The 11,488-nt window shown below is 38.7% G+C and overlaps 2 protein-coding genes across 4 annotated transcripts; one reads left to right on the plus strand and one right to left on the minus strand.

Moving 5' to 3' along the window:
• Positions 1–150: 150 nt before the first annotated feature.
• LOC311067009 (chaperone Ric-8A) lies at positions 151–9,458 on the minus strand. 3 transcript variants are annotated; one of them, XM_084088519.1, is made up of 14 exons: positions 9,319–9,458; positions 9,109–9,199; positions 8,744–8,791; positions 8,503–8,520; positions 7,832–7,924; positions 5,696–6,300; positions 5,437–5,572; positions 4,344–4,532; positions 3,029–3,123; positions 2,789–2,939; positions 2,328–2,417; positions 2,014–2,158; positions 1,005–1,275; positions 151–854 (listed from the first exon to the last, which is right to left on the minus strand). In XM_084088519.1, the coding sequence occupies exons 2-14, from the start codon at positions 9,196–9,198 to the stop codon at positions 713–715; spliced, it is 2,073 nt and encodes a 690-aa protein (XP_083944645.1). In that variant the 5' UTR covers position 9,199; positions 9,319–9,458; the 3' UTR covers positions 151–712. The 3 variants fall into 3 exon arrangements, with proteins under 3 accessions (XP_083944645.1, XP_083944647.1, XP_083944646.1); XM_084088521.1 differs by having other exon boundaries at positions 8,468–8,520; positions 9,319–9,413; XM_084088520.1 differs by lacking the exons at positions 8,503–8,520; positions 8,744–8,791; positions 9,109–9,199; positions 9,319–9,458 and adding an exon at positions 8,238–8,351.
• Positions 9,459–9,471: 13 nt separating this feature from the next.
• On the plus strand, positions 9,472–11,331 carry LOC311067054 (insulin). The gene is made up of 3 exons (XM_084088607.1): positions 9,472–9,544; positions 10,095–10,288; positions 11,031–11,331. The coding sequence occupies exons 2-3, from the start codon at positions 10,111–10,113 to the stop codon at positions 11,195–11,197; spliced, it is 345 nt and encodes a 114-aa protein (XP_083944733.1). The 5' UTR covers positions 9,472–9,544; positions 10,095–10,110; the 3' UTR covers positions 11,198–11,331.
• Positions 11,332–11,488: the final 157 nt, after the last annotated feature.

Here is an 11,488-nt window from a genome sequence, read left to right on the forward strand (position 1 = left end):
GAGCTGGTATTTTGCATTTTACACGGTTAGGAATGAGATGGGGAAATATATTGGAAATTAAGTAGTAGAGCCAGACAACCTGCTCTAAATAATTTGATTCAAAGATTCAAGTGCTGACTAATTCTGTAAATCAAAACATTTCTCTGAGGATTTGACATCATTTTTTTATTCAGCATAAAGAGCGTTAGATCCAGCCTCAGTGCTTCTCTTCAAGGTAAACATTCAACTCCTGCTCGAGCGCAAGGAAAAAAAGAATCCGTGGAACTGCATTTCCTGTTGTTACCATGGTAACATAACCATGGCAACACCAGCAGCATTTTCCAGGAGTGTTTATCTGTCTTTGGTGTGATGCCTGTCTCTCTCTCTCTGTCTCTTTCTTTCTCCTTTGCCTAATAGCTTGCTATTTCACTCTTTCTAGCGCATATCGTGACTCACAAGAGTCATTACATAGAAATTATATTCTCCACTATTTTGTGCACATTAAAATGTAAAAAAAAAATGTTGTCTCTCCCTTATTCTTCTCTTTACACATCATACAGAGCTTTATGTTTTCTTTCTCAAAATCATTTGCTATTACGTCCCTTGATTACAACGACATATTAAATGAACAAATAACTTATTTATAATTTATAGTTGCACTATTATTTTATCCCTATATTTAGTCATTAGTATAAAATATCTTGCACCTGTCTCTCATTAATCATCAGCTCCATTATTGTTCTGTCTCACTGTCATCTTCTTCCTCTTCCTCCTCTTCCTCGTCCACCTCCTGCACAGCGCAGTGCCTCGTCTGGCCACACAGCGGCGCCAGTTTGCCGTCTGTGGTCACTCCCACTGGCTGAATGATCCTGTCCCTGAACGGGTGTGGTAGAGAACAACACAAATGATAATGGAGTAAAAAACAACAACAACTGTGCACTATAAGGGCGCTATATATTTTAATCGGACTACCTATCCACTACACATTTTTGAAAAGAAAATCTATATGAAGGAATGAATCATACCGTGACAGCCTGTTGAATATATTTATGAGTTTGAGCGCCTCTGCCTCTTTCTCTTCTTCAGTCATCCCTTCCATTGGATCAGGCTGTTCCTCCTCCACCCGTCCTGTCACAGGGTTAATCCTGTCCTTGGCCTGTCTGTACTCCTCTGTGTCTGAGTCAGAGTCACTGGAGTACTGCTGTTGAGGAGAAGGGCCATGGCCGTTCAAAAGACCCCGCGTTGCCAGCAGCCCCGCTGCATTTCCGTAACCAGTGTACTTCACAAACCTGCTCACTGAGAGAGAAAGAGATCATGAATATCATATTGTTTATGTGTCACAGAAAGGTGTGCAGTTGGGCGAATTCCAAATGGTGTTTTTGCACCCTTGAAGGGCACTTCGGGAAGGGGGCGCCATTTATAGGGGCGTTCCAAACGAAAGTGAACAACTGAATCCATTCAGGAAGGGGCCTTTTATGTGGCCGTTAGCGAAGGGAACATGCCATGGTCACTTCAAGGAAGTAATTGAATCATTTATGGTCATGTTCTGCCCTTCGGAGTGAGTAGGGCATAGGGTTGCTCACTTCCGATTAGAATTTTCCCAAAAATTTTGTAAGCCGAAACATGGAAATCAAGTTCACATTTTATCACTTCCAGGTCAACATATTTCTGTCAGAAAATATCCCTACCCCTAAACACTACCCATAAGTTATCCCTAATTAGAGGAAGATTATAGGTGAATAACACTGACGTAGAAGCACCTAACGCTGGTTGTAAGCCTAAACTTGATATAAAGTGTAAACTTCTCCCTCAAATCTGATTGGTTGATTGGAATGTTGATCCAGGAACATGTTGCACTTGGTGAAATCATGGTTGGTTGGAAGACACGGCGATGCTAACCTCTGTGTTAGCCTAAAATATGGCACCACCGCAGTGCTCCATATAATAGCATGAATATAATAATAATTCAGTATGGTATATACCGAGTAAAGATGTCAATGCACTTTACATGGTTCAGAAGATGCATGTATTTACCATTTTCTTTACAGAGCACAAAAAGAAGCTCAGCTGCACATTGTTTGATATCAGTGTCGACATGGGTCATTAGTCGCACTAGTCTGTTTCTCAGTGTGTTCCCCTGTTCAGGCCTCAGCTCAACGTCTCTCAGGGGAGGCAGGATCTGCACAAAAATAGCACAGGATCAGGCTACTGGTACATAGCCATGAAAATGAAAAGTGTATGTTGTGCCAACCTTAATGTATCATGTTTATAAAGTTCTCCAAATGTAATACTTAACACTGAATGGTGAAAAAAAAAATGTAAAAAGAATTTGGAGGTGAGTTTTGTACCTGCTGTCTGAGATAGTGCCTAGTTTCCCTGTGTGCTTTGCTGCTCTCCGTCAACAGGTTTAAGACTGGAGTCAACTTTTCCTTATGGCCCTGTATAATTCACATTTGAAGATGTAACAATTATCATAAAATAAATTGTACAAATGCAAACTGTTTTATCTCCAGATAAACCTCTGTAATGTTAAAGGGATTTCAATGTATGGACAAAAGAGGATTCCTCAAAATATCTTCCTTTATGTTCCACATAAGAAAAAGTCATTGGTTTGGAATGACATGAGGGTGAGTAAATAATGGCATTATTTGAATTTTTGGGTGAGCTATCCCTTTAACATGGATATTTGGCATGTTTTGGAAACTAAACCCCAGTCTATGCATTCACTGGAAACCCCTAACCTTGGCATTACAAGTGCCATGTTTTTCATCTACAGGAACCCTATACAGTTCAGAGTGCTCTTTCTCACTCTGTCCAGTCTCTTCTCCATAAAGAGCAGCAAAGAGTGGACACAGTCCATGTTGACTCCGCTGGACTCCTTTGAACCTTCGGATAGGCGAACAGATAGCAGAACATCCAGGCATTGCAGAGGGAGCGCTGAGAGCACGTTTACTGTGTGTCTGTGGACATTCAGCACAAAAGAGTTATAGAGATCAATAGGATGAGACCTCTCAAGACTTCATCACACTGGTTTGATTCTCACTCTCACCCTTGCAGCTCCTCTTTTCGTTCCTCTCCCTCACAGTTCACGAGCAGACAGTGACGCAGGACTGCAGCTAGGTGACGATACAAAGCTGCAGCCTCCTGTGGCCAGAGAAGAAGAACCCAAAATGTTGACTGTAAAATAAATTCCTTAACAGATGGGCCATCCTGTTATGGTGTACGTTTTCATGCCCTCATCGTATATGTCTTATTAGGTTGGAGAAAATAACTAAACTTTCAATCTTTTAAGATGAAAATCATATTAGTTCTGGGAAAAAATCATATTAGTTCTGAATTCATTTTTTTTCTTTTATTTTTCAAATATATAAAAATTCCTGTGCTCTTAACATCTTCTTCCCTGTGAAGCCCCATTCATGGCATGCAGAAATAAAATAGACATTGTGGCCACAAATTAAGAATTTGTTTTTATGACAATAATTCTTGCCCATGTTGTATTCATTTGTTCTCTTCTTTTAGTTAAAGCAACTTACTAATGCATTCCCTTATGTTAGACAAATCAATGCCACATTGTACTAATTCATTCCTTCATTTTAATCTAGTTAAATCATGGTCACAAATTAAGAATATCTTATTTTTATTTTTATTTTACACCCCACCCCATGTGCCATGTAATTTACATTTTTAAAACATTTTTAGTGTGATCATCCTACCGGAAGTGACATAATTTTAAAGGGGTTGGAACACACAATAGCTGTGTCCGAAATCGCATACTCTCTTGAGTAGGTACTTGTTTTGATTAAGTAATTACTCGACAACCGCTAACAAAAGTAAGTGCTATATAGTATGAATGTGTGTAGTATGAATGTAAACTGGATGTATTAATCCATTCTATGCACACTTCAGAATCTCGCAAGAAGTAGTAGGTCATTCGGTTACTTTTTGCCTACTCTTTTATGAGTACTGTGAATTTGGACATACTTCTTTTGTCACATACTGTTTTTTGCCTTCTATATAGTAGGGAAGTATGTGATTTCGAATGCAGCCAATCACTGAGTATTAGCACTGGATTTGATGAATCATGTGAAGTTTTGTGCTATTAGTTGGTTTGTCTCATTCCATCCTCTTTGATAAAATTACAGAATCTGTATGTTCGATAAACAGTAATATCAAAATTATAGAAAATAAAACTGCTGAACTAACTCCCAATCCCATTGACTTAGTTTTTTATGCTAATCTTGTTAATAATCCTGTATTTTTCCGGCCATTGTGTAAATAATAAAGTAAAATATAGAGTTAAAAATGTGGAATGACCCAGATGTGGTAATTAGTGGCAAAGAAATACCAAAGAAAACAGCATTTACCTCGTCTACTTCCTGTCTGTGCACATTATAGGTAATGTTGAATAGGATCTTCAGAATCTCAAGGGCACGTTGTGAAACCTCCTTACACACAGGGGGTGCTGTCAGGTCAGTCAGCACCTCGTGCGTTTCACCCCAGCGCACTTCTAAACACTGCTCCAGAGCTGCAGTCAGCATGGACACGCCGCGCTCCTGACAGGAAGAGAAGGCACAGAATGAGCTAATGAGATATGAAACTCAAATTAAAAAGGCAGTTTGTGTTCTCGTAACACTTTCATTTATGTGGTCTGTGACTCTTAGGGGGTCTACAGTGATTCTGCAGGGGCTCCAATAAGTCTTATAGTTTATCTCAGTTGCTTTGGTGCATTTCTCAAGATCACAACTGAAATTCTCAAAACTACTTGTTCAACCTGCACATCATATTGTCACTTGTGCACATCATAAAAGCAATTTCTCATTCTTTTATACAAATTGCAAATGCTTTGGTGCATTCATGCAATTGATAATGTACAACTGTCTGCTGTTTCCTACATTATCAACGCTTTATGTCATGTTGATCAAAATATAGGCCTATTTCTCTGTTGAATTGTCATACTCCTCAAAACATCTAGGCATTAGTTCCTCCTTGCATAAGTCATTAAATGCAAAATGGTTGACTAGTTGTCATAAACTGTCAAGCATGTTTTCAATACATTTCTATTAGACTTTATTTTGTAAATGTGTCCTGAATTGATGAATTGCGGAGGTGAATTTAGAATTCCACTAATGAAGGAAATAATAATGAATTGATAAATTAGGAAGCAGCAAGGCAATTCATAATCAATTGCATGAATTTACCAAAACATTGGCAATTTGTTCAAAAGTAGTTATGAGAATTTCAGAATTCAGTATTATCTGAGTAATGTACCAAAGCAACTGTGATAAAAAATTAAGGATTCAGGAATTTTATACAAAATAAAATTTAACAGTGAGTCCCTGCTCCTCTCCACCAAGGGGCCATCGACCTGGAAAAGTTTGAAGACTCCTGCTTCATGGGCACACGTATGTATCACCAATAATATCCATTCCATATTCAATATACGTATCACAGTGTTACCTTGCAGAGCTCTGTCCTAAGTTCAGGCCGTAAAGCAGTCAAGAGAAAGAGAAACCGCAGTTCATAAAATTGACCACTTGGAGGTGATGAGGAATGTATACCCTCCTTAAGTCTATCTGACAGGCCGCGGAGCAACCTGATGAAGAAAACAAAGCACAATAGAATGAATTAGACAGAGTGAGTTTTCGCTAACAATATTGAATTATTTGATGTTACTGTACATGACAAAAAAATTTAACATCTTAAGTTTGAGCTATACTTCAGGGTGCTGGCTCTCTCTTGTGCTTCCGTGCTGTTGTAGATGACATTGCACAGAGCCTTTATTGCCTCTTTCCTCCAGATCTCTCCATCATCATGCCCCTCCTCATCCTTTTCACCTCTGGCATCCCTCTTTCCTCTCATCAACACCCCACAGACCCCATCTTTCCTTATGCTTTCTTCATGGTGGTCGTTTTGTGCTTCAGTATTACAGTTAGATGTTAAATTCACAGGATCGAATTGCAAACATCCTTCACTGGCCGAAGACTCAGCGCAGGCTGCGGAGGCAAAGACTGAATCATCTGTCTCACTGTAACATGTTGGGCTTTGGGTATTGCTGTCATTATTTTCTGGGCGTGTCTCCGTCTCATTCTCAGGAGTGATGTCACTGTGGGAGGAGCCCCACTGAGCAGCCTCTTCTTCAGGCCAGGTAGGCAGGGTGGAGATGCCCCCGAGTCGAGCAAGAGTTAGAATGGCATAGTCTGTGATCAAGGGTGCCAAGGCCTTTCGGTCCCGTGAGATGATTCGCAGAGTTCGCAAAGACACCCTCAAAACGCCCGGCTGCAGGCGCATACGAATAAACAAGATCAGAGCTGCAGCAAGCCTCTGGAGGAGACCGAAAAGAGAATGGTTGAAAGGTTTAAGTTATATAGGCTACCCCCTGTTTCAGAGACAAGGCTTAAACCTAGTCCCAGACTAAAATGCATGTTTGAGCTGTTTTAACTGAAAGCAATTTGCGCTGGCATATCTTAAAATATGTCAGTGCCATTGTTTGGTCTCAAGATGCACACCAGTAATGTTTTTTTTCTAAGTCATGTTTATAAACGCTACTCAAATATCCTAATTAAACCAAACTTCAAACATAATTAAAGTAAAAAACCTAAAATTCAGCTAAAAATATGTTTAGTAAGACTGTAAATCAATAATGATAATTTTAATGACTTAAGGGGTCCTATTATGCCCCATTACGAAGTCGCGCCGTTTCGATTAAGCCCCTCCTTCCTAAAATACGAAATGTGCTGTGATTGGTTAGCTGGCCAAGTGTGTTGTGATTGGCAGCGCTTAGCCGTCTTCGGGGAAATGTCACGCCCCTTCATAACCGCGAGCTCTACTCAGAATAACGATGGCGTCAATTTCGAAGTTAAGACTTCATAACATCCGGAAAAAGTGCGTTGTAGTCCGACTCCAAACGAGCCGTTCGTTGTACAATGGGAATTCTGTTAAATAAATATCTCCCTTTGCAGTGGACTTTGAGCTTTGTCACCTTGCAGATTTTATTTTACGCTCAAAAAGCTACATTACACACTAAAGTTGGAAAAGTGAAAAAGCATAATAGGACCCCTTTAATATGGCACTATTCATGTGTTTTTATAGTCCAGGTTTAAAATGCAGCACTTAATATTATACAAAATTTAACGGGTAGGCCTAGTCCCTGCTCTATCTTTCTCTTCACCATGAGGCGCATTGGCATGAAAAAGCTTGAAGACTCCTGCTTTATGGACAAGAAACAATTTTAATGTAAGGAACTGAAATTCATGTCATTTTTAACTAGAAAAGATAGTTAAGACAAAAGTTTTAAAAAAATGTTTTCTTAATTACACTTTGTTTTAAATTTTGAACGTCTTTGAGAAAACCTTTTAAAAAAGCCCTCAAGTTGGAAGGTTTATAAATAGATTAGGCTATAGAATGACAGAACAATTGATAGATAGAACAATAAATATATATTTTTTTTCTAGTACAATTTAATAAATTGCGTAACTTCCTGTGAGGTGTGACCATCTTTATTTAAATTCTAAATCAATTGAAAGGATGAAAATCCAATTCTGAAAATGAACTTGAAAAAATGGGGTGTGTCTCAATCAGCTCCCTAGTTCAGTAGGGCACTGATCAGGGTGACGGCCATTTAAAAGGCTGTCTCAATACAAACAATTATTCAATTATTCAAACTGTCATCAGTGTCCTAGTGTGTAGTGAGTGAGCCAGAGTCCTTACTGTCCTTACCAGTGTCTGAATTCATGTTGATGTACTGATTCACGACCTAGGAAGCTATAGGAGCTGATTGAGACACACCCATAGATGTGATTCTGGTTCATTTACTTTTGGCCATATTGTTTGAAAGAAGTTGTGTTTGACTCACCCTCCGCAGAACAAGATCTGGATCCTCATTCTCATCAAAGTCAAAATCGGAGTCCGAGTCTGGAACACACTCTCTCACTTTATTCCTACGGAACTGAGTAGAGAAGAACAAACACAAGTACATTTACAAGAGAAAGTGGAGTTAGACAAACAGAAAAAAAAAACAAGCTTTTGCAAGAACTGAGAGGTGACAGGGGAAGAATAAAGTCAATGACTACCCTTCAAGCTCAAGATTCAGATTTTAAACACTGGCCTGCTTCTTAAGATATCAACAACAGAAGTTCATTGAAGACTAATAAAAGCTTCGGTTAGAATCCATGAACACAGAGGAGAGATTATAAAAGCTTTATTTTGTGAGCACAGGCATGATGAACAGAGGTAAATGGCTTTTGTGAGTGTATGAGTACCAATAAATTATCTTTTTGACACACGGCACAATAATGGGTCCTCAGTAACAACAAAATAATTATCTCAAAAGAGTGAACAGGCCCTTCCGACACCAACATTCTGGGAGCCGGTATGTACAAGTGCCCCAGGGTGAGATAGACGGCGAGTATATTAGTTTCAGATTATCCACCTCTCTCATTTTTCTTCCCCACAGACATCTCACTCCCTTCTTTATTTATCTAGCAAATACCTGCTCTTTTTCTTTATGTCATGTGAAAGATTTACCTCATCCAGCTCTCTTTGCTGTTCTCAGTTCATCCACACAGGAGCATTGGGCAAAAAGTGAAAAACATGATTAAAAAACATGTTTGTGAGTATCATATATGCACTGAAAGAATGAGATGAGGGTGAAGTGAGGGATAAAGGTGGATGAGTGAGATTTACATTATTAGCTGTGTTAATCCAAGCAATGTGTGTCCTCAGATTGAGGACAGACGGATAAACAAGGAAAGACTTTAGAATTTACCTTTCTTTTCTCCCTTTCTTCCACATCAAAAAAGAAACATTGCGAGTACTGTAAAAAACAGACAGATTATTAAAAGGTGAAATATAAGAGAGACAGTGGGATTTAAAGGCTCTGCAAACGCTAGACACATTAAAACTTCGCTACATCACAGAAATTGTAAAATGACTGGATAAGTAATGAGAAACACCCTTCAGGTTTACCCCAGTTCTGTTGTCATGGAAACTGCTAATATCTGAGTGTTGTAGTAGTCGAAGATTCTAACACAGTGTTTTATTTCTGCCAGCACACAGCGATGATCACACTGAGCACAGAATTAATCTTAATAAATTTAATTACATTTCTGCATGTCAGCAAATTGTATTTACCTGAGCGTTGTAATCATCCAGATGGATTTGAACATTGTCCTGGTCACCTTTTTTGATAAACTGAATAATCTTCTCCACGTCTACAGGCATTCTTAATGATAATCAACATACGACATATGTAAAGATAATTTACATGAAGAGTATATCTAAAACAGTACTGATAGAATCGTATATAATGTTTAGAGATGACATTCATATTCCTGCACTTACCCTCTGTGGTTTTAAAAATGTGTGACGGTTTCCCTGCAAACAACTCGTTTTAGTGTTCGTATGTGCCTGTCTTCATGGGTTCCTATCTGTAATCTGACAGGCCTCAGATTTAGCTTTGAGTTTTCCTAAACTAATCCCACCCATCCTCTCTCACTCATTCACAACACTGCTCATAAATCTGTTTCTGCCTCCATGATCGTGCATTTGGCCCTGTCTTTTGACGAAGGTTTGCTGTTTTGTATTTCCTTTCTTTGTTAATAATACAATTTATTGCAATAGTTATCCTCAGAGTCAGAACAGCAGCGCTAATTAGGGAGAAAGCCAACAGGGCCAGACAATAGGGAGAAGAAAAAGCTTGAGCAGCTATGCTGGCATTCCGACAACAGTGAGAAAAAGACAGGGTTGGAGAGAGAAAAAAGAGAGAGGGGGATGAAAGCAGTACAGGTTTATATAAAGCTTAATAGGTGTAATTAAACAAAGTGGGTGTCAGAAAGAGAAAGGCTGGGATGACTGGGGTAAGCTGATGGGGTAATTATTTGTACTGATTGAAGGTGATTAATTTTATGGCTTGTTCAGATACAGCTCACTGATGGACCCTCATAAAAAAGAAGGTAACGTACATTAGAACAGAGAGACAGGACAAAAACGGAGAGAGAGAGAGAAAAAATAACACCAGTACTGGTGGACTGGGGAAACGCATTCATTCTTGACAAGACACAATCAACCTGACCAGACAGAAAGAGTTTATTTATTATTTATTTTCGTAATCTGTTAAGTTTCCTCAGAAGGAGAATGCACAGATCTGGATGGCTCCTGTTGTCGTTGTGTGCCGGCTCTCTGGTGACCCACAGTGGTGCGCTCGGGAATCGCAAGCTCTGCGGGATTCAGCTCGTGGAAGCGCTGCTGCTTGTCTGTGGTGAAAAGGGTCTCTTCTACCAACCTGGCAGGCGCGTCAGAGAACACCATTTCCGTATGTACCGTATCTATTAATTCTGGTGTGTTACAATAAGATATCCCAATCCGTGCAAAGTTCCATGAAAGTTCTGGTAAAAAAAGGTCACAAAATGTTATTTTATATAAAATTGCATATACTGCAATTGTGTTAAGGGACTATAATTATAGTAGAGAAGAAAACAAGCAAATGTTTAAAAAAAATCTTCTGTGGAACACCAAAGAAAAAAAATGTTTGGTAAATGTTTTGGAAAGTTTTAGTGCACATTGACTTCCATTGTATAAAAAAACTGATACATTTCTCAAAATATCTTCTTTATGTTCCACAGAAGAAAAAAAAAAAAAATCAAATATAGGTTTGGAATGACAAGAGGGTGAGTAAATTATGACATAATGTTAATTTTTGGGTAAACTATCACCTTAAGTCGCAAATAGTTTGAAATTAATAGGATAAAATTATGAGGCTATTATTAAATCATTTGAATACCCTTGTAAAAAATAAATAAATAAATAAATAAATAAAAGGAGCTGTTCAGGTGTAAGATTTTTGTGACATATCCAGTTATGAATCCCTTATAACCATAATAGTACTTATTGGAAATGCATTCAGGTCACGCTTTCTGTCTATATGTGTTGTGTAGAACATATAAAGCTATTTTATTAATTTAGTGTGTTTTTTCTTCTAATTTAATACTAGTATGCATGCTATGCCTGTCTGTAGACTGCTTTTGAATCCTTTAACACTGTCTGTCTTTCAACAGGCATCATGTTGAGGAACAGCGCCCCCTTCCAGCGGCAGACTGCAGTGGCTGCTCAGAGTGGAGAGAGAGGCACTGCCAGAAGCAGTGTTGCAAAGAGAGGCATTGTAGAGCAGTGCTGCCATTTCTACTGTGACTATTATGACCTAGAGAATTACTGTAACATATAGAGAATCTGATGCATGTACACTTCACCTAAGTAATGACAGGAACTGTTCCTTATTTGAGTAGGCCTACTGTCTGTCTGCAGGTTTGGGATATGGTTGGCCTGCCCGATGGTGTACAGCAGTTAATGAAGGATCACTTGAAATGTTACACAGTGGCCTTGTTTTCAATTAAAAAGTTTGCAAATATTAAAAATCTAAAAGTTTTTGTTGTTGGCTCAAATAGCACAATACTGCACAATACAAATTAAAATATTCATTATTGTATTATTGTAGCTCAAACAGTAAACACATGGC

This window comes from Abramis brama, assembly GCF_963993115.1.
Source record: "Abramis brama genome assembly, chromosome: 1".
NCBI classification, from domain to species: Eukaryota; Metazoa; Chordata; class Actinopteri; order Cypriniformes; family Leuciscidae; genus Abramis; species Abramis brama.

What these genes read in the sequence shown, in the direction of transcription:
- LOC311067009 (XM_084088519.1), bottom strand. Translation starts at nt 9,198, where the DNA reads ATGCCTGTAGACGTGGAGAAGATTATTCAGTTTATCAAAAAAGGTGAC. An exon ending in TGGATGATTACAACGCTCAG is followed by an intron (nt 8,792 to 9,108) that starts GTAAATACAATT and finishes TGTTTTTTACAG; the next exon opens with TACTCGCAATGTTTCTTTTT. An exon ending in GAGAGAGCCAGCACCCTGAA is followed by an intron (nt 5,573 to 5,695) that starts GTATAGCTCAAA and finishes TTTCTTCATCAG; the next exon opens with GTTGCTCCGCGGCCTGTCAG.
- LOC311067054 (XM_084088607.1), top strand. Translation starts at nt 10,111, where the DNA reads ATGCACAGATCTGGATGGCTCCTGTTGTCGTTGTGTGCCGGCTCTCTG. An exon ending in CGTCAGAGAACACCATTTCC is followed by an intron (nt 10,289 to 11,030) that starts GTATGTACCGTA and finishes GTCTTTCAACAG; the next exon opens with GCATCATGTTGAGGAACAGC.